The following is a 24,349-nucleotide window of genomic DNA, read 5'->3' as shown; positions in this document are numbered from 1 at the left end:
TTTTCAATCGTTTATACGTTTATAATCGTGGTATTTATACGAATGATGCTGTAAAATCTCAGTGGTCAATGCTTAATATTGGTGTATACGTATATATTGTTAAGCAAGTTACCCAAATTATACTAATAGTTAAAACGCATTACCGATATTAAAGTATGTATTTATTAGTTATTTTTTCTTAAGTACTAGTGACTATACTAACGAATGTGATTTTCATTATAACTTGTAATAATGATTACAATTAATAGTTTGTATTATACCTTAATAAGATTTAAGATTGAAATTGAAAAATGCTGAGTTGTGGCTGAGAATTAATAACTGATTATATAGAATATTATAATATTGTAAGTGCATTAGTGCATATACCAGATTGACCTTTCAACTACTGATAACTATCATAACATTATAGTAGCGATCACCTTGAAAACAACACGAACAACACAATATACCTAACTATAATTCCCGAACTTATCCCGTGCATATTCGATATATTATATTAATTATACCTATATAATATAGGTATATTATACCTATTCTACCTTTTTCAATATAATATATTATATAATGACGTGTTTCTACATATCTAAATACCTATAATAATATACCTACTCCCACCGTTATATAATATTATGATAAAGTGTACCTATTATACATTCGTATTTGTGTACACATAAATTGGACGGATAAAAAGAGGAAAAATCTGTTAAGATAAGCGGTATACGTTTGTGAGCGGGTTGGGTGGATTATTATAATTTTTTTCTTTTTACCGATGCGTGCCTATGTCCAATAAATGTCGTTCGTGCCCATAAACGGCTTGTTTTCCGTTAACATTCTCTATGTGTACGCGTCCTATAACCGCCGCTGCGGTGCAGACTGCGCGTACACAAGTCTGTACATACACATACACATACACATACACACATATTATATATATATATATTATATACAACGAGCACGAGATCGGAAAAAAAGAAAAAAGGAGAGAAAAATATCGAGTAAGCAAAGAAGTAATCCCGTCGATATGTAAAAAAAAGAAAAATGAAAAAAAGAAGAGAAAAAAATAAATATATATAAGAAGTCGATTTAATCCATTCGGAACGTGACCGATAATTTATTGCCTCGAAGTGTTCAGCTGAATCTACATACTTAATGAACTTTGTCCACTTTTTCATTAACCCAACGTGTATAATGTCGATAAATTCTGCTGTAAATCATCGTACATCGCAAGCTAGACCTAAAGTGACCCTGTTCGGAGACACTTTCTACACACACACTTACTTAGACCTTATAAACACGCGCGAGCACGCACACACACATACACACGTTCCATACTCAATATACGTACGACGAGCGGCACATCGGCCGTCGTCGGACTTGGAACATTGCCCGAACTCACTCTTGTGTGTATATATATATAAAATATTATAATATATATTTCACACAAAGCGTACAAGTATATATGTATGTATAATATATAAAGTGATAAAATATGAGAGCCGAATGCATATAGATTATAGATGCAATACAAACGCGTACCTACGTATTATAGGTGTATACATACATTTATAATATTATACACACAAACGTACGTTACTTCGACGACGTCTTGATGGTATCTGTATACTTGATGATATGTGCACGGATATTTATCGGATAAACCGTTTTGGAGCAAAAAAATAAAGGGAGGATGTGCGTGAATGTACGCTAAATGTTATACAGACTAAATATTATTATTTATTATACGAGTAATTTATAGATACGCAGCCAACGTTACTATAGGTAGTCGTTTCACGTTTTGCGTGTAGCTAACAATTTTCCGACCTTGTCATCGGTACATTTATATACGCAAAATAAAAATACTTGAACCGATCGATTTGTAGAGGCAACTTAAGTAGCGTAATTTTTAACAACCACTTTTTCTCACCTCGCAAAATACGTGACCGGAATATGATTACAAAGTACTTGTCGTTTGCCCAAAGAAATATTGTTATTATTATACGGAAAAAGGCTCAGTTTTTCCGGACACTTAATAATAATATTGTATCGCCTTTGCTTCGTTTATATGCTAATGACCGCGCGGTTGATGACAACGGTGGGCGTGGACAAGGGCTACAAAATTAACTGTGTTAGACGAGAAAAAAAATGTATAAGAAACTTAAACACTCACCACCACCTTATTATCGTGACCCTTTTACGGAAATTAAGTGCGTACGTTTCGCGTGAGTTTTAACTTATACGTTTTTTTCAACCCTTCCCGTGAACACAGCAGGTATCGTCCACTAATGTCTTCTGGTTTCCTGGATTAAATTGGCCTTACCAAAATATATTATATGAAAAAAAAAAATAATAATAATTTCATTCTATTTCTCGATTACTTTTTTCATTTCTGCCTATGCACTAATGATCGTTTTTTTGGCGGTATGCGGAAAGACAAAAACGAGTTAAAGAGTTCAAACATACAAAATCGAGAACAGTGATTTCATGACGCTACCGTAGTGGCTGTACCTATAGAGCACGCAGAATACACGACCGCCACTGCCACCACGTGACACCGTGTGTGAATGCGTAACGCATAGACCAAACGTGTTGACCAATAGTGAAATCGCTAGATCGGCTAGACCAAACCCATTTTCGCGCGGCCATCAATGCAGCAATTTAACCCCCACCGCAACTGACGCCGACGCCGCCACCGCATCCGACGTTGACGACCATCAAAAAGGGTGTCCACCACCACTTCCATTTCATTTCCCGCCGCCCTTTCCTTCGTCTAAAAAGCGTCCCAGTTAGGGTCCAGAGAGCGAGAGAGACCGAGCGAGAAAGAGAGAACTGTCTATATATATATGGAAATCAATAATTTCAGTTTGTATTTGAGACGAAATAATATTGAAGATATATCTCATATACGAAATACGATCTCGTCGTTTAAAAGTTTTAAGTAGGGCAATAGGTACTAATATTGTTACTTTTCATATAAAGTTTTAAAATTCAATGAGGGGGGGGGGGGTTACATATATCTAGGTATCTAGGTATATTATATAAATATACTTATATACCGATGAAATGTATAATAAGTATAATAACTAATTTAATTTAGGTAAATTAGCTTGTTAAGACGTATTATCATTAATCGTTGAGCGCGTAATGAATACTATGTGATCCCCGCCACATATATGTTAAAATGCGTATACGATGTTAAAAGTACAACTTTTTGGACACACTAATACAGTATTATAATATAAAGTACAAACAATACATGGTATGTATTATTATTTGTAAATCGGCTGTATTGATGTAAATTTATTGGACATGATTAGTAAGTTTAAAATCCAAGATTCATTTTCAAAATTAAATTTTAAAAGAAAAACAATTGAAATTTATGTGTAGATACCTACTTCATTGGAATTGAACAACCGAGACACATTATTTCGTAAACATGAAAAAATGAAACGTTGTAATCGTTTGAACAAATGCGTTGTGTCAGTAACGTTTAAAGATAAATCATTATGTACGACCCCGAGGGGGCGTGTATAATTATATACATTTTTAGTCCATGAGTTTTTATCAAAAAATCTCGTTTTGAATATTCTAGATTTTAGTTGTAAAAATATTATAGGTACCTATCTACCTAATGTTTTTCTTTATTTTCGTTATTATATACCAGGATGTTTCACCAACTAAATAATGGCATTAAATTAGACCTTCCGCAGTTCTCTGGAGTCGCAACGATCATTATGAATATTATTTAGATTATGTAGTAATATAGAATATATATATGCATAACAAATTCATATAATTATATATATATGGTTTTCTCATGAAAATGTATTAAGTGTTTTAAAACCCTGAAGCCGTGCTGAATGTATTTGTTTTCAAAAGCATACGCAGTATTAAATATTATGTTATTAAAATAGTTTTAATTTTATCTATAGTATTCAAAAGTAAAACAATCATTTTTAGTATTGATACCTATTCTGGAGAGGTCGGTTATTTAAGGCAGAAGGTTAAGGTTCATATTAATGTCGGTATCTACACTGAACCACTAAACTGATTTATTACTGCGGCCTATCGGGTACAGCGCGGGTAAAGACACAATATGTAGGTAGGTAATACATATATAGTAAAATTTTTGTATCTACAAATGGTCTATCAAAAAGTACAATAATTGTTAAAATACATATTATATAGTATTCATCTAAATTTTAACTTCGTAATAACAACAACAATATAATATGCTAATGTTCAAATAAACTACCACTGCAGCGCGCCAGTTAAAACCGATTTGCCGCCAATCAGTCGGCCGCCGCCGCCGCACGGGACGTGTCCGGCGGACGTCTTTATTCTAATATATCATACAGATAGGTATAGGTACTGTATTACTTTACGTATTATATTATTATATTTCTCGACCGTCCGCGCGTGCCGTTTCCACGTTTATTCCTACGATGGTCGTTCTTCCCACCGCTGCCGCTCATTACGCGGTCGCCGGTCGTACATAATATGCATTATACACAGCGCGTCGCTATTAAAATATTAACACACACCGCTACGAAACTGGTACCGGTACTTCCGGCGAATATATTATTATTATTATTATTATTATTTATACTATTAGAAAATTATTGCGAAATGCGAATAATACGAATTCATTTGTATAGGTACGTCCGGGGACCGGGGTGCTTCTTGTTTACGTACACGAAACGTCACCGTCTATGTGACTGGCCACTGCCGTTGTTCGTGACCGCCGTCCATACCATAATAATGCCTTATAGGTATAATATCATATTGCATATTATAGTCCCCGTGTAGTGTGCATGCCCGCGAAGTCGTAATTCGCTGATATTAACGTTTGCACACATATTGTAATAAATAATAATATATTGTAGTGTGTATCAAGGATATATGTACCAACTATAGTCTATATTACAGTAGCAGTGTACCTAATATCTACATACGGTATTGTTGTTGTTATTATTATTAGATATTATAACTTTTACACATGGTTTGATTGTATTGGCGATTTATCTGTCGTATCTTTTATAGCTCTCTACCGGTGACGAAGCATAACATACCCGGCGACTTGTGAGTAAAAACGCACTGGTCGTATTCGTATTCGGTGTCATTGATAATATATAGGTACAAATATCATATTATGTTGAGTATTAGAAACGATATTATAATATTATATTATTATGAAATATGGGTATAATAATTATTATTTGACCGCGGAGAATACATTTTACCGTCTTCTCACCAGTTACCACCACGTGTTAAATGATAATTATTATTTTTAACGATGATTCTTTTTTGTCGACGACAACATTTTTCACCGGAGATTGGCGTACACGCGGAAATTAGTTTCGGTAATTTGATTCATTCCCACCGGAGCTCGACCAAAATCACATTTACGCACCACCGTTGCTATAATATTATGTATTTATCAATTTTTGGACGTGCATTTTTTTCTCTCATTCAATACCGATTTTATTTCGTTTTACGTGATTGAATGACCATTCGTGGGTATTAAAAAACTCAGAAATGTAGAGGGATATTAATAACAATTAGTTTATACACGTGGACAAAGTGGTCATTTTTAAAATACAAACAAAATATATTTTATGCGTTTATGTGTAATATAATTTGTAATTTGAAGTACTGAAAATTACGATTGAAAAATAATCATATTATAGATTTTAAAATACATGCAAAAACAGTTAAAAGTTCGCTACAGTGTTTGATCTGCTATTCGATGTATTCTGATTAACAATTTCAGGGGGTTTTTGGAAAAATACAAACAATATATTTAACTATAGAAAAAAAAATAATATTCCTCCGTTGATAATTAAATCAATGTAAAGCATCCGTATATAATTTTTAGTGTATGGTAAACGGTTTACTCCGTAGCTGTACTACGAAATACGAACCTAAACTATAACCTAACCGTGAAATGTACTCAGTTGAAAATTATTATTAAATTAATATAAATTATAACATAATCACATACGTGTATAATAATAATAATTTATTATAGTCGTCGTGACTGCGATTAGACACAAATACAATTCACACATTGGTGGTTAGTCGTATCGGTGGAAATGACAGGGTCGTCAACGTTTAGTGTACTGCACATGTTACACAATTCACACAATATACAGTGTATAATAAATAATAATAACATAAAGTTGACCGCGACACAAGAATGAAATTTCCTCTACATTTGTTTTATACCTATCGTAGCCGTGTAGGTACACCATGTTATATTATCATTTAAGTATTAAGTGTTTGCCATTAGGTATAATAAAGTAAAAAGCTAATCGACGTCGACGTCGACGTTTACATCTAAACATTGTAGCATCATCCTGGTGCTGCGGAATAGGTACTGAACATAATATTATATTATATCATTGCATTAAGTATATTTTATCAATGTAGACTGCAGGGGTATATTATAGTAATCAGCGTTTTTCTAGGACTATTCTTATATCGATAACATTTGTTTTACCCTTGCGTATTTTGCGTACACGGTGCTGGACATCAGCCATGTTTGATTTCGCACACGCCCACATGTGCGCGCCAAACCCCACCCAGAGGGGGTGAGAAATGAGAATGTGAGATATTACCTATTATTATTATTATATACATATACGATGTCGATGTGTGGCGTGTGAGAGCCAGTTCTGACGCAGCTGCAGTTTTAATCGCACGCGTACGAATTGTATGTATAATAATAATTGAGTATAGTGGTGTATATGTATGTATATGAGTGTAAGTGGAAAGACCAATATTTGTTTGGCTATTAATTAAAAACAGAGTCCGATAACGCTCGATTAAAATGCTATATTATATCTAGGTACCTATGATTATGATACATATGAAATGGCGGAGTAGATACAACAGTGGAAAAATGAGTGTTTCTATTAAAAAATATTTGCGCATTTTTAAAAATATTCAAACATAAGTGTGTACTATATTATATACATATTTACTTTTTAATAAACGTCAGGATTAAATGGAGCAAAAAAGCGGTGCCGGGCTACTTGTTGATGATATTGAATTTATCAGAGAATAATTGGAAACTTTTTCGTTCTTTTTTTTATATAATTTTTTTTATGCGACAACGCGGGTGTGCTTGCGAAACGCCCTTTTTTTCCAATATCTGTTAAAAGTAAATAACAATAAAACGACCAATGAGTTGACAAGGGTCCGTGCGCGCAGCCACCGTGGTCGTCGTTGTAGGGAAAAATCAAGAAGGTTTTTTTTCGTATTTCACCGCTCTTTTTATATTCATAAAAAGGGGGACACTTTTCTCCGAGAATATTGAAGGGAAGAAAATTAACGGGAATGAATAGCTGTTAATGATGGACCATTTTTCGAAACGTGATTTATTCGGGAAATGCGAAAAAAATGATTATATTTTTTCGTGTTAATTTCATTCCATTTATTTATTTAGTTTTTTTTCCATTTGTAAAATTGTTGATGGTCTCACTGCAATCTTTTTTTTATGGACTATAGAGGGATATATTTACATTTCAATTTTCAAAGCTCAAACGCATTATTTATATAAATTTCATCAGGCGGATCGCGTATATTATCTGCAGCTCGATACGCCTACGATAGTACTATGATGGTTACTGTTATTATTCACACATTGTTATATGTGTTCGTGTAATAATAATTATTAATAATTCGTGAATTACGGCTGACCTAGATTTTATTACAATAATAATAATAATTAATAATTGTTGTTCGCTTATCGATGCGTTTGGTTTTTAATGAATTATCCGTACTTGACGCAGTTTGGGTGTAAAAGAGAAAAATAACAATAAAACATTGCACACGTTATTAGCAAATAAATCAATTCATATAGTCTAAACAACGCGAGATATATACATGGCTCTGCGGCGATCGGGGAGATCACGCCTCTCGTCCACCACTGATAAAGTTGCACATCGGTTCACTGACACGGCCCGCGACTGTGTTCGAAGTTAATCTGCGGTCTTTATCTCGTTCAATTAAATAAAGACTATAATAATATGTTCGTATTAACTTTATAATTTATATTGTACATATAACATAATATATAATAATATAATATGTTATCGATACGTGATGAGAATGCTATTATATTATATACGCAATGTAAACAGTTTTGTGAAGTGCACGTCGTCACCGTTGCACTAGACTACTAGAGCATAGAATGTTTTATTGTACTGCAATGCATTTATAATTGCAGCGCATTTTATAATTCGTATTATCACAGTGGAGTGTCGGACGTTGTATAATTATAATATATAATGAGAACTTTTCTATCAATAAAAAAAAATTGCAATAACAACGTAGAAAAAATTTGATAGATTAGGTACCTACTCAGTTTTTTTTTTTACTCGATCGTAAAAAAGACAAAGCCAGGTGGTAATTCGATTAGTAAAAACGTCGGCGTGACTATTTTGTAAAACTTATCGGTCGAAATGTATAATTAAAACTCCGTCACCGTTTCGGCTTTTAGGAAAATATATATATTTTTTTTCACAAATCCCGAACCAGAACACAACGGTACATTTTTACGAGCAGCGGGTGGAAAGTCTTTTCAAAAAGTTTGAATACATAATAATATAAGTGAATGCGCCCGAGAAAATGTCGAACAGAAAAAACGTCTACGACCGATGATAGGCGCGGGGTGAGTTCCACGAGGTGATGGAGAGGTGTTTGACGGGAGGAGAGGGTGCAAATTGGTTGGATATGATTGGAAATTCGTGGGCTTATAGGAATTAAAAACAATATAACAACTTTACTCGACTTTCTTATTGTGTTTTACCTCGTCGTCACAGCAGAATCAGTATATATAGTTACACGGCATTCTATAAAGAATTTTTTATTTTTATTTACTTTTCTTCGCAATCACGTTATCCCTTTATTTTTTGTTGCTTCCAAAAATCCATTTCCTATAATTACAGTTGGGACAGCGGTTGTGAAATTCCGGCAACTTACGCGTCGCACCCCACCCAGATAAAAGTGTTGTATATAATTTTTGCTCGTTCGCTATTTACTGCAAGTATAGTTTATTGTAGAGTGATGTAATTTTAAAGCCAAGCTTACAACTTTTATATCGAACTCTAATCGAATTGCACCTTGTATATCGTCCCATAATATTATTATTTAAAATTACATATACTATACGGTTATTTAAAAATTAAATACAGAATAATCCGTTACGAATGTGCGGTACTCGCATGCTTATAGTATACCATAATATTTAATGATATTTTATTCAGTACCTGTATGCAGTCTGGTGTGCTGTTGGACGTGGCTGAGCTGTTTGAATCGGCGCTCGCAGTAGGAACACTTGTACGGCTTCTCGCCGGTGTGGACGCGAATGTGCTGGACCAGCTGGTGGTTGGAGCTGAACGACTTGAGACATTGCTGGCACTGGTGTGGTTTGCTCACTTCTAGGCCGCTGCCACTTAACGAACTACCACCGATGCTGCCAGGCCGGCCGAAGTCGCGAGCCTGCATCTGCATGGCAGCGGACTTTTGCATGAATATCTGTAGCACAAACGAAACGCCTGTGAGTAGGTACGCGGTGGAGGTACGGACGATTGCCGTGGAGGCGGCGGCGGCGACGGCTTTGGGTTCATCATTTCGACAATTATGACGAAAATTATAATCGAAATAATAAAAAAAATGCTACGCGAGAGACAAAACTGCTGCTGCTGCTGCTGCTACTACTGAGCGCGGCTGCTATACGTGGACAGAGCCGGTTCGGGACCGGTAAACTGAGTGCGTGACGAAAAAGGGTACAACATATTATCTGCCAGCCACCGCGGCAAAAGGATTAACGGGTAGGGGGAGGGGGAAGAAACTAAAAAAATTGAAATACTCGTATATGGGGCAAAATAAACACGCCGCGTATTAGGTCTCGCGAGGGTTGGTACACCTGACGTTTTAAAACCGTATGCGCGAGATCATATGTATTATAACGCGTTGAAACGAGGGATTAATTAAAAAAAATAAACCCCTAGTATAGGGTTGAATTACTAGGTTACAGACTTTTTTTTTTATTCCGCTCTAAAATATTAATTGAAATGCTGCTTTTTTAACCCACCCGTGCGGTTAATTAAACCGGAGCAATTAAAAAATTATACTTCGTCGCCGCCTCCACGTCGCTGCCGTGTCATCGTCACCCGGTGTAACACACTATTATTGCATATTATACTATATTATAGATTAATCACACACACACACATATACTTAAATACAATAGCTCATATAGTATAATACAAGGGACATATATAAATACTGCATAATGTATACTACTGTACGGGCATAAGCATCATGCGAGTGCTTTGGTCGCGTACACATAAAATAAAATTGACAAAAAATGGGAAAAAACACGAGACGACACTACAACAACTACGGTTAAAAACAATAAACCACTTAACATTGATTGCATTTTCTCGGCAACGGTGATGGCCGTAATATAATATATATTTTTTTTATTTAGCACCGACTGAAAGTGTATAGTGGTAAAAAAGGGGTAAATCCATTACAGACACTTAACGCAGCCGGTGTGATTTTTATGGATTCCGACGATGATTAAAAACTATTTTTTATTTTTGCGCGCCCAAACGTTGTTTGACTGATATCTGAACATTTACAGGACGATGACGACGACGACGGCGGCGTACGACGCACGTTGCAAATCAAACAAAGTACAGAAAAAAAAAATTAAAAAATAACAGAGGGAAATTAATTTTAATATTATTAATTTTGATTTACGCTGTACTCGGTGACGTCTTCCGCGGAACACAAACACACACACCCCACGTGACTATGATCACCTGCAAGACACCACCACCACCATCGCCGTAGTAGTCAACATAAGGTCAACATAAGATAGTGTCTACGACGGTTCGAAACACCAGGTGATGGTCGTAACGGGAAAAAAAATTGAACAAACAACCCTTTCGGAAACCCGTCAAACACGACTAATGAACACTAATGAACTATTCAGACAGACACAATCCATCAACCCGTTCGGCGATGCGTATCAGTACTGAAATAATGATTATTATGACGGGAAAAAATATAAAGAAATCTTCCAATTGATTAGTATCGATAACATTAACTGCAATACTATATATAAAAACAAATACAGGCGAGCAGATTTGCGGAATGTATAATAGGGCGAGAAGGTTAAATTACAGTCGTGACTCGCGTCGTAGCGTCGTCATTCATCAGCGACGTAGGTACTATATTATGTATTTAAGTCTATTATGTAGCTAACCGATTATGTAGCTGTACCTGCCACTCGGGTCAATGCACCGCACGATGATAACGCTTATCGTGTTGAGGTTGGTCAGTGTACATATGCACGCAGAGGACGAGACCATTTTAAGTGGGCGATACATATATATATTTATTATATAATAATAAAAGATGACGAATCGAAAAAGAAATTATGAAAAAATGCCGCTAGAACGACTCGGTAGGGGGTCCCGTGTGGTTTTTGGGTTTCTGAGAGTTGGGATGGCGAGCGTGTGAGTGGTGGGATTCGGGTTCACGACCGGGCGGACGTATTATAATTAGATATAGTCTAAAAATAGCGGACAAGGACGCGGAAGGAATCCGGGCGAGTTGTGACGCGTCGCGGAAGACAAGAAGACCACCCCGCAGTCTTCGACCCGATTGATTTCTACCGGTGGCCAATATAATACAATATAATGACAATATTATAATGTCATAATATTATTACTATACGAGACAATATCGATAGCGGTGAACGGTTTGAGCGTATCCGTTTTTTAAATTTGACGTGGCGATCGTGCACTGACGGAAACGCGAGCAGGACGATCGCAACGCCGCACCGCCGCCGTTAGCCACATGTCGACGCGCAAGACCGATGCAACTGTTGTGTGTGCACTATAAACTGTGCGTAGGCGTGTTTGGGTAACGTTGGTACTAGGTTGTAAGAGTAAAATATAATAATAATAATAATAACTAAAAATAATTATATAAAAATTCTAGTAAGAAAAAATGTATAGAATAAACATACCCCGGCGGCGGCGGGTTGACCTAGTTAAATCGGTGCGTTAAACGCGTGTGCGGCGGCAAAAATATAAAATGTACGCGCGAGTCGTAACTATTGTATTACTCACTTTGATTTGAAAGTCTAAACAATTGAATTTCATGATAAATCCGACGGACCGTCAAAACATTTTTTCCTTGTTTTTATTCGAACAACTTTGAAATAATTTTAATAAGTTGATATATATTATTTGTAATGGCTTATCGCGCCAACCGCGGCGACAATAACATCATCACGGCGGATTTCGCGGTTAGACGCCACCCGCGGTTGTTGGACGAACGAAGACGCAGACAGTACTGTACGCCGCGCCGCTACCGCCGACGTCGATATTAGCCTAGCCCAACGTTGACTTAGGTCGGGAACTTTACATATGTGCCGTGTGTGTGTGTGTGTGTGTGTGTGTAAGTGTATGCGTACATGTGTTTTAAAGTGTATATTATAACTGGTGTTATTTCTTTATCGCATCGCGTATACGTCACCAGACGTTTAACGACCTCGCGGCGAATCCGAACGATCACCCGCAAACCATTCGAGATTACAATAATAATAATGCCTAATTATTAAAAATATACCGCGACGTTGCGGTCGCCCCAGTGTGAAGTGTCGTTACGCGTCGTGATATAATATTATTGTATTACTATTGAGCGTACCCATGTTGAGTAGGTGTTGTTCTTTTCGCGGACGATGCGCGCACCACTCCGGTTTTTTAAATATATTTACGTTTTTGTTTTTAAAAATTTTTTTTTTTTTTCACGGAAATAATAATATTACACAGAGAATACACAGCCAGGTGCTCACCAGCGCAGTGCAAAATACGATAAATTTAATTTTGATCAGAGATTTTGTGCACCGCGGTTCGTGTGGCGTTTTTGGCCACCGAAATCAGATAACGGCATTGTAATAACAATAATTTTTTTTTCTTACTTTCGAGGGTTGGGCGGCGCCGTCCGCCCCGGGGCAATACTATAGGTTTACCTATTTATATTATAAAATACGCGCGCGCGGGATTTTCATAGCAGAAAAATAAACGCAGTGGTGGCGTTTTATTTATGGCCCCATTCGCGTTTCTCGCGTGCCGCGTTCGAATTTATTTCTTTCGGAAGCCTCGACGACGTTTTTCGTTTTGTTTTACTACTCGCATTATAATAATATTATCATTATTATTGTTGTTATTATTATTATTATTATTATTACTATTATGTATAAGTATTTGCGTATGAAATTGCTGGGTCCGAACTGCCGCCATTGTGGTGAGCCCTCCGCCCCCCCCCCCCCCTTATCCACCATTAGTATCGCTAGGTGTTGTTTCCTCGGTCCGGCGATTTTAAGGCATTGTGTTCTGAGTAGTTTTTTTTAATTATTTTCGATTATTTTATTTTATTTTTTTATGTTCGATACAATTTTTCATTGTTTTACAATAATAGGTTTACGGCGCACCGCTGCCGCCATCAGGCCTTCGGATTTCGGACCGCTTCACGGGTTGGCTTCCGCCGGCCGACGTGATTCGAATGCACGCTCACTATACTGTACAATAATTTAAATATTAAAAAAAATGTATTTCTCGTATCATTGTTTCTACGATGGGAGCAAAAGGGCATAATACGAGTATATTATAGTGACTAATGTTATTTTATCGGAGCATAAGATATTATACACCGACGGGAGCTAATTAATATTGCGATATTTTTCCAAACGTTTGCGTTCAAATATAATGTGTACACATATATATACGTGACCGGTGGTGGCAGAAATGGACCGGTAAAATGAAAGTTAAAAATTATAGATTGCATCTTTTAATATAATTACATAGAACATATAATAGTCAACAAATACGCAATATCATTATAATATAGTGTAAAATATTGTACGGCTACTATATTAACTATAAATACTAATGTACTACCTATAAATTACTTTTTGCTACATATTTTTTTAAAGATTAAACATTATCAAAGAATATGTTGAAAATCAATGCGATTAATGGCGAAAATCACAAATAGGTATTATATAATACTCGAATGACTATATTAATTAAAACGAGTTGTAGGCATTTGGTTTTTATTTTTTCTGAGTTTAAAATTGCTGCAGTATATTATATTTTATTTTAATGAAACTATAGCAAATGGTGCCTTAAGTTTTACCAATTAAACAGATAATATGTTTTAAATATACAATCGAATGAATGTGAAATTAATAATATTTGTAATTTATTTGAATATAATATTAATTACATGTTATAATGTGTATACATGAAGCCAATTCGATTCATTTAATTCATATGTACATAAAAAAATTAAGATAAGATAAAATTTGAACGAAAAAAAGAAACATTTTAATACCGTTTTAATACCGTTTTAGTGGTGTTTTTTTTTTTATTTTAACCGTTGTAATACCGTATGTAAGAGATATGATTTTTTTAAGCCTCTTGTTAATGAAAAAAATAAACCGGATTGTCCCCGTATGCATGATAACAAACTGGGGTTTCTATTTTATAAAACAAAAGGACCGTGTAAAAAAAAATATAATTTTTTAACAGCTGCTAACGGTATTTTCTCACGGTTTCGAAGATGAACGGATCGCGGATGGACTTTCAATGACTTTTATAGATGCAATGGTGCGCTCGTATATCGCTCTAATTAACCTTGTCCGTGGCACATGTCAGCGTCATGTCTTCTCGGAGGAAACCGCGACGTGGATAAACGAGCGTGGTGGGGGGGGGGAGGTAAAAAAAAAAGGTAAAAAGGAGAATTCATTAATTGAGTTTGGACGGCGGAATCAAGATAGCGGATGGATGTATATTTACATACAAAAACACAATCGGACTTCATACGGCTATTATTGGAGGGACAAGAAGACGGCGCGGCGGTGGCGGTGACGGCGGCCGCCGTTACCAAACAGAAGGAGTATCCTTTGTTACGACAAAATGGTTTTAATTGACGTTATGCAAAACTTATAGAGGGTCATCGATCCTATATAACGGTAGAAAAATGGAATATTTTACCCCGAAGATCTTTATCTTGGGAAGTATATTGACGGACGATTTTATATTGTTCGACGATCGGTTTTTATTTTATTTTCGTTCAAAATCGTCAAACAGTTAAATTTGAAAAAGTATAATAATATTAAAAACAATATTATATACTACGGTACATATATAATATATAATATTATGCATATATGTATGTATATGTGTATCGTAGGTATATAATATGTTTTCTCGTGATAGAACCAAATGAGCAGCTTGATTTTTTCCACACGATTGCCTGCAAAGGGTATTTGTGTGTGAGTGTGTATATTGACAGGAGACGTCCGTAGGTAGAACGGTCGCGTGACCTGAAGACTTTTGTAATACGGTATTTTTCTTGGTATATTTTTAGTGCTCTCACTCCACCCCCTCTTGACTGATATAGGTATAAATATATATATATATATATATATATACACACAAATAAACAATACCTATATTATGATGTGTTGTATAGCACACAAAAATAATATCGAAAGGAACGTGCAGTAAACAAATTTCAGTCGTATTACAATAAAAAGCGATTTTGACTTTTCGGGAGGGTAATAAAAACATGCAGGCAAAAAGTGAGCAAAATAATAATGATATAATAATAACCAAACAAAAATTCCACACACACACGCATAAAACACGCTATTCGTTCGAAATAAAACCATAAACAAAATGAAAGTACAGTAAAATATTATGTAGAATACTATACAATTATACAATAAATTGTTATATGTAAAAATAGCGTACTGAACGAAAGACGTTCCAGCTGACTCGCTGAAGAGTGGACCAGCATTCTTCAAGAGTGCGGTCTGATATCGATCGGTTCTGCACATGGTGAATCCACAATAAGCAGCATTAAAAAAAAACAATACACAAATGTATCTTTTTTTCATTGGTTAGAGTTAAACGACAACACATTTTATTAGTAACAACATATTTTTGTATATAGGTCCAACGCTGTACTGCTTATAGGTTGGTAGGTACAACAAGAATTTAATAATCACAACCCTGATATTTGAGAGTTTTTTTTTTAATCGATAACAATATTGTATTATTCATAAGTAAAATTATCTTTTATTGATTATATTTTATCTTTTATCTAATCTGGTTTTTATTCTTAAAAAATCCTGTTGGCAGTAATTATTACTGATATTATTAGTTTATTATCCATTTATAATAATTATCCATTTTTTTTATTTTCGAAATACGTTTGTCAGACACATGTTGTTTGGCTTCAATTCGGCCAAAGGGGTTGTGACTCGTGTTGTGTTCACGTGGTCACTACGGTTTGGTGTCGGTGTCGGGCGGCAAAAAGCTCTGAGTGAAGAGCGCGCCACCGCACACTGTAACCGACCGGCAGAAACGCGCAGGTCCTTTCCGATTCCTTTTGCCCCTTCGTCCTTAAACCGAGTTTCCTTATGTCCTCCCCGTCCATATTCTCCATACACTCACCCACCCACAAGTTTTTACCACGCGAGTTACTCCTATTTTTTCATAGGCAAAACTTTCAGGCCTTGGGTAGTTTCCTCCCCTACTACTATGAAAAAAAAACTACGATCATTCTCAATATTATATTATGGTTTTTATCGCATAAAAATTGTAATTATTGTTATTATTAACGATAATATGAGTTTTTCCAGGAGAATTTAAAAACTGTGTCGAAACTAAAAGAACGACAGCGGCTCAAATGGCCAGTCGGCACCCCAAAAATATAAAAATGAATTACTAAGGGCTACCCCATTTCGAAATACCCTACATGTTAATAGGGGTCGCGCGTGTTGCGTAACACCTCCTGGCGACCATCCGGTTGTGTAGCCCGTGCTCAAGCCGGTCGACCGGTTTTTATAAGGTTAGGCATTCGAGAAAAAAACTACCCCCGCAGGAGTTTGGGCAACAATGACCACGGCATACTGGTGTACCGTGTCCAGTCGTACACTTCAATTTCACAATTCAACATACTAATTTTACACATTAAACATGATCATATTTTTTGGTATTTAATAGTTTTATCATTATTTTTTTGCCGATATTTTTTTGTTTAAGTTATTATTTGGTCAACAGTGCATTTTACTTGTAAGTTTATAGCAATGTTTTACATACTTTTAAAACTTAGTTAGTTTGTTTGCTATTTTTCGTTACTGTGCCTACTGTACAATTATTAGTAAACGACATTTATTTCGGCATGCTTTAATTTTTAGTTTGAAGCCTTTCAAGAGGAATGAAGCCAACAGTCCATGCTTGGCTCGCCATTTGATGTATATTATATTATAGATATTACTTATTAGTTAACAGTAGAATTATATTAATTCATAAAAGTTTGATGCAATGAAATAAAACACTTTAACATTCTAAACCACTAATCCAATATAAAAATATTTTTGGATGTTACAAAAACATAATTATGATTTTTCATACATAAAATAACAGTGGTCAAAAGATTAATAACATTAACTGTCAATACCTTAGTATCAATGTCAAGGTTTTTTTTATTTTAACAGTACATTTTTTTATTTAAATTAATTTATACAAATTGCCTTTCTCAAAAAAAAAAAAAAACACCTATCTGACTATCTATAAAAACATTCACTTAAAATAAATGTTATTATACTCAGTATTATTTTTGTTCTTAAAGTGTTAAAATTAATTTGACTCTAGAAGATTTTTTAAAATATAATTGGGAAAATTAGAGGATATTTATATTATGAACATTTAAGTATTAATTATTTTTAATAATTGCGATTGAGTAACAAAATTAAATATTAAATATAATATCTTCGGCTTTGGCCTATCATAATTTTTACCTATAATATGTCGCTTATAATTACGTTTTTTTTCACTGGCCGTCATCAACTCTTTCTGTTTGGTATTATGCCAACAATCTGTTTTGTATTAATATTATTTCAGTACATTTATTTTTTTACCTCGGTATAATTTAATTTTAAAAATAAAGATGTGTTTTTTCTACTTATTTCAATCCAAGTACACGTGCAGGCTTTTTTTTACTTAAAAATAATATTTTTTTTGAAACTAATTTGTATGCGATATATTTTAAAATAAATATAATATATTATGAACAATAAATAAAAATTTTGCTTTGAGATAAAACGGGAAATTTAGTTAAACATTTTATTCATTGATGTTTTGGATGAGAAATGTATTTTTTTCAAAGTTTAAAATACATACAAACTCAATAGCATACTTTGCAATGATAATATTTTGAGTGTTACAATTTAAAATATTATAAAGACTAAAAAAAAACTATTATTTTAACTATAAAATGTTTTTCGTCAAAAAAACGTTTTAATGTTTTTTCAAAGATATTATTTTATTTCATTCGTTTAATTGAATTGTATCAGCCTTGATAGTAATTTTGTTCTAATTATAATTTATTTTATTCAAAATTAGACTGTAACATATTTAATATGTTTTAATTAGACAAATTAGATTTGTAGTTTGTAAATTTTATTTTTTAAAACTGACATTATTTCGAGACATAATCACAGGCAGCATATTATTATATCGTTAAAAAAATTATAATAATCGCTTTACGGTGGGAAATATATTCTCTATAAAAAAAGTAAAATCCTGCACGTTTTTTTTTTTCATAATATATTGTTATAGCATTATTTTTTAAATCCAATTTCATATTAAAATAATAAAAAAAAATTAAAAAAAGTTGGATAAAAACACTTGTCGATAAATAAATTGTTATTGTGGAGGGAAAGCGGGTTTTATTTTTGTTTTGTGGACATAATATTAATTATTACAATGTAATTACGCGTGGAAATAAAAATATGGACTCACCTGTAGTTCACTGACCAATTTTTCGGTCATCATTTTTGGGTCGCTCAGCACGAGAGAATTGTTCTGGTTGATGACGACGGATACGGACGGGTCGCCGGCGACCGTTGGTTGTCCGGCCAGTCCTGCGGCTGATGACGAGTCCTGCTGTTGCTGTTGCTGGACGGCTGCGCGGATAGCCGCCGGAGACGGTTGTCCGACGATTACGTCCGTGTCGTCGGTCATCTCGACGTTTTGCGTTTGTTGTTGTTGTTGTTGCTGTTGTTGTTGCCGTTGTTGGTGTTGTGCGACTTGTTGAGCGACTATGGCGATCGCCTCGTCAGCCGTCACCTGTACGCTGTTCGGCGTCTGCTGCTGTTGTTGTCCGACTCCGACGATGGAGGATGGAACTTGCTGCTGGTCATGGTTGACTTGCAGCGTGGGCGGCGGTGGCGCCGCCTGAGGTTGTGGCGACGGCGAAGAGTCAACGGCCTGCTGCTGTTGCTGCTGCTGCTGCTGCTGCTGCTGTTGTTGCTGTTGCTGTTGCTGCTGCTGCTGCTGCTGCTGTTGCTGTTGCTGCTGCTGCTGCTGCTGGAGTTGCTGTTGCTGCTGGTACTGTTGTCGCTGTTGCTGCCAGAAATCCGCGGCCGGGTTCATCTTGAACACCGGCCGTTGCAACAACACAGACTGCTGTTGTTGTTGGATGTCCGCCGACATTTCGTCGTCGTCGTCGCCCTGCAGGTGTTCGTGGCCGGGCGAGGCGCGAAGATCCAGCGGGACCGAAGAGATCGTCTTGACTGATGTGAAACAATTTTATGATATATGTTTTCCTCTCTGTTCGCTCGTGTGTCCAAACGATGATCAGACACAGTGGTGGCAGCGGTAGTGATAGCCGTAGTAACAGTATTGGCCGCACATAACGCGCGTAAAATTCGTCCGGAAGCAATTCACTCGATCTGTACTACTACACGATTACGGAAAGAGAAAAAGGAAATTTTTCTTTCAGATCTGTAAAAAAAAAAAAAAACAAAAAAATTGAAAACCCGAGAGTAAAAACGTGTTTTAAAACATAAAAAAAATATATATATTATAATATATTATTTTGGAAATAAAAATAACGAGACGAACGCGCGTGCCAGACGAGTGAAAATTTATTTAAATAAAAAAAGCTAATAAATCATAAAATATTTCAACGAACCGTTCGTAAAATAGTATTGCAAGCTGCGTTCGCGACACTTGCAGTATACGAAATTATATACTATCGGAGTGTCGCAGAGATGTATATAATTGTATGTGCGTGCGTGTACGCCTAAATCGGGAGTCGGGCACCTAAGGTGTTCGCGACGTCGGAGTAGTCTTGAGACTGAGCGACGTCTCAAGACGCCGGGCCGGAAAAACGTCGGCTGTACGAGCGCGGCGAACTGAGCGCGCGCGTGTGTATGTGTGTGTGTGTGTAGCACTCGCGGCGGCGGCGGCGGCGGCGGCGGTAAGAGCGGTAAGAGCGGCGGCGGCGGTGGCGGCGTCTTGTGTCGGCGTCGCGGCGCGACTGAGGAGATACGCGGCCAAGATGTCTTGGAGTCGCGGACATATCGCCGTCCCTGTCGGTAGCGTGTGCCGGCCGCCGCGCGCCGTCCTTTTCTACGGCCGTGCGCGCCGCGGCGCTATAGGGGTCGGGTTTTCCCTCTTAGGAAGAGCGCGCGGTACACCGCCAGACGTTTTCCTTACGTGCGTATTTCTGCGCCGGCGTCCGCCCCTAGCGCTCTCTCTTCTCTCGGTCGCTCGTCCCACCCCCGCCGCAGACGGCGAAGAAGCGATAGGGGGTGTAGTTTTCCCTTCGTTCTACCCTTATTCTTATTTTTTCGTTTTTCGTTTTCCCGCCCCAGCCGCAGCCGACCCAGCGCCTTTTTTCCGTTCCCCGCACCGCCCACCCACAATACGCTGCTCGGTTTTTCCGTTTCCTTTCACACCGTCTTCGCGCCCGAAGCGACACGCTACTATCATATAATAATAATTTTACACGATATATATGTACACGGCGCCACGCGAGTGTCCGAAAAATATTTTTTTATATTTATATTATATTTTTTATTACATTATTATACTCATATATATTATTATGTTTGAATTTTGTACATCATAATATCATGTATAACGTAGTTCTGCATAGTGTATAATAATATTATATTCTGGTCGTTTGGTCGCATAAAGATTTACGTTTGAACGCTTCACACGATAAACAATTGAGAATTCGAGAATCTAGTCGGTCGAATGAAAAAAAATAATATAGATAATTTCATATTACATTATAAGCTATGTATAAAAAAATTATATAGACTATGTAACATAAAGCTTATGCAATCGAGTGTTTTACGTTTGTGACTATATAGATTAAATTGCTTAAGTCGTTCCGTTTGATTTTTTTTCGTATAGATTTTAGTAAACTTTCATGACGTTAAAACTCGTTTTTGATTATTCTGAACGTTTTTGTCGCCGTCTGGTGGCGCCGCCTTACGGACACCCTTCCCGAATTTAACCCTTCCGTACAGAAAGGGTTGAAACGTTTCGTATTTAGCCCGGAAGATATCGTTGCGACTGCCGTTTCGGAACGAATACTATACAATTAAATTACGCGAGAAAACTCTGGATATTATAATATATTATTTTATATAAACATGATATTACGTGTAGAAGTAGGAAACGTGATGACTGATGAGAAAAAATAGGTGAGTAAAAAAAAACAAATAATAATATGTAAGCACATCAGCACAAATTCAGCAATTCTTGTATTTTGTCTTTCATTCGTAATTGGGAAATAGTTTTTCTACGCACAATATAAGAATGTCCCTGTGTGTGATATTATAAATCATAGTAATCGAAAACAATAATATAATAATATGTCTTACATATTTTTATGCCGGAGTAATCGCCCTAGCGACACAATCACTCAACTGAACAATAACGATAAAACTCGCGATTAGTTATTACTTAATATAGTTACATTTGAAACAAAAAAATCAAACGCTAATAATTTTAATAATATAATAATATAAAATATTATATATCAACCAAAACAGTTGTGTTAGATAATCATTTACATATCACTATACTACTGTATATGAGCGTCGATTGATCGATCACCTAAACAAATATAAGCCGTGTGGCACGCGTCCACGAATAAAATAGAAAAACAAATACTGAAAAAAGAAAATATAAATACATATACCTGCTAATAACATAAAATACATAATATAAAGATACTGTAATAACCTATTTTTTAATTTTTATTCCTGACCTAAAAACAGGCTAATAGTGCCTCGATGCAGTTTCCGGGTTTTTGAAATATATAAATATAAAATGGGTAGGAATAAAATATAAAAACATATAATTAAATATGCATTTGTGCAGTGTGCGTTAATGTGCATTAATGCGTTTCTGATAAAAATTACTGCAACGTTTGTTATCTAACTCACGGGTTCAAAGATTTTTTCCTGAAATGTTTGCTGATATATCGTTATAATTCTTCCAATAAAAAATATGCAATATTATTATCACTTCAATACAAAAAGGTAATGAATAAGAGTTACAGTAATTTATGCATTTTCCATTAATGATATAATATCGTATATTCTGATATTCATATGTAAATAACCACAACCTTATTCCAGTTCAGTCAAGTTTTATTTCATAACATAATTTTCAAATTAATCTAACCCATAATCTTAATATAATTCTCGTGTATTGGTTTGTAAAATTTTCACAACAATACAATTATAGTAATTATTTTTTTAATTTAAATCCACGACGTGTTCAATTTCAAAAAAACCCTAAATATCCAAACAAAATATTTGTATCTGAATTCAATTTGCCCACAAACATTACTGAATTGTTCGTTTTAGCATTCCTTTTAGCCTTAGGGTAAGCAATGTAAATTATAATGAGTAGGTACTTGTTATTTGATTCGCATAATAGGTAATTTGAAATCGTTCTAAATTTTCAACCCAAGTATATAAACATCGTCCAGTGTCGGGTGTGTGGTCACTGGTCAGTGGTCACACATGAATTCCGGTTGTTTAAACTTAACATCTAGTCGTTACACAGATTAATAAATTAATAATTTGTATAAAATACCATCGTATCATTGCATGTGATCATTGCAGAATGCATCATATTTTAAATTTTGATATGTTGAGTGAACGCATATCAATAGACAAATTGCATTAGTTTTTTTAAGGTTAAATAAATACCCAACAGGTGAACTTAAAGATAATTATTAGCTTATTTATCTCGAGTAAGAATATAAAAATAATATCTATGGGAAACTATGGTTCCATTATTGATGTATAAATAGTTATTATCGATAGAACATTATGCTAGTTTATTTAACCTCTAACGCGGTTCATTCATTTTAACTTAGAAAATATTGTATAAACTATAAACTATAAACAAGGTTAAAAATCACTGACTACACAGTAGAGCACTCCGCTACGTTTGTGTGTCTCAGAAACAAAATTGTAAGCTGGGTAGGTACAAATGTTTTAATCACTTTAGGTATATAGCCTATATGTATTACTTTTATTACCTGTTTTTCAGAGTAGAAAATTCTCATAATTATACCTCAAATAATTTTTTTTCATATCAATAATTGTTTCAATGATTATTATTTGTAAATATTATAGTATAAAAATGTATTTGTCTGTTAAAAAATATTAAAAATTATCGCAATTTTAAATCTAAATAATCGATATAACTGTATAATATAAAACGTAACGTTATTTTGTTATAATGTGTTTTTTCACTTTAAAATAGTATGCCATTCGGTACTTTACGTATTCTACGTATTCAAAAATAAAAACATAATATATACCATCACTTCGTATAACGCTCGTATGATAATTTATAATTATAATATTATATATAGACCGCGGGTATAAAACGGGAAAAGTTCATCGCCAGGTGCGCGGCCAACATGCGCCGTCTAATCCGACGGAAAAAAAAGGGATGACCATCAATGGCCCATTAATAATAACAAAAACGAGTATTTTCATATGTGCGTTGGAACGAGCGCGTGCCTTTATACGCCATATAAAAAAAAAAAACGACCGAGTACTTATTATATTATTATTGTTTTCGGGCGACGGTCGCGAAGAGGGATCCGCGCGCGGGATAGGTATGGGTTTTGTATACCTATATGATGTATGGCCGCGTTGTCCCGTTTTCGGTCAAAGGGTCAACTGGCGGCTGGTCGCCCCTTAAGGGGGGTGCCGGGAGACCGTTGCCGGGTGCAGCTGGCCCGCGGACATTTATGAATAAATTCGCGGGCATCGCGAGCGCAGCTGATGTGCAAACGTATTATATAATATAGTATGTGATATACAAGTCGTCGCGGGTCGGCCGCGATGATGACCCGCGGTCTTTTGTTGTCCGCGGACGTAAATGAAAAAAAAAAAAAAATAACGAAAACATTTACAGCA

The 24,349-nt window shown here is 35.5% G+C and overlaps 1 protein-coding gene across 5 annotated transcripts in view; it reads right to left on the bottom strand.

Annotated features, from left to right (window-relative positions):
* The window catches only part of LOC132940066 (Krueppel homolog 1), a 108,016-nt gene that overhangs the window by 16,866 nt on the left and 66,801 nt on the right, over positions 1-24,349 (bottom strand). For 2 of the 5 annotated variants that reach the window (XM_061007474.1, XM_061007473.1), the window contains exons 3-5: positions 18,903-19,886; positions 15,846-15,923; positions 9,273-9,540 (exon numbers count right to left, since the gene is read on the bottom strand). In XM_061007474.1, coding sequence (XP_060863457.1) covers positions 9,273-9,540; positions 15,846-15,923; positions 18,903-19,595 — 1,039 coding nt within the window. In that variant the 5' untranslated portion in view covers positions 19,596-19,886. Of the gene's footprint in view, positions 1-9,272; positions 9,541-15,845; positions 15,924-18,902; positions 19,887-20,076; positions 22,562-24,349 lie in introns of those variants that run through there. The other 3 variants (XM_061007472.1, XM_061007475.1, XM_061007476.1) reach the window with 3 other exon arrangements.

This window comes from Metopolophium dirhodum, chromosome 3, assembly GCF_019925205.1.
Source record: "Metopolophium dirhodum isolate CAU chromosome 3, ASM1992520v1, whole genome shotgun sequence".
NCBI lineage: Eukaryota > Metazoa > Arthropoda > Insecta > Hemiptera > Aphididae > Metopolophium > Metopolophium dirhodum.
The sequence above is the reverse complement of the archived record's forward strand: the minus strand, read 5'-3'. Positions and strand labels throughout refer to the sequence as shown.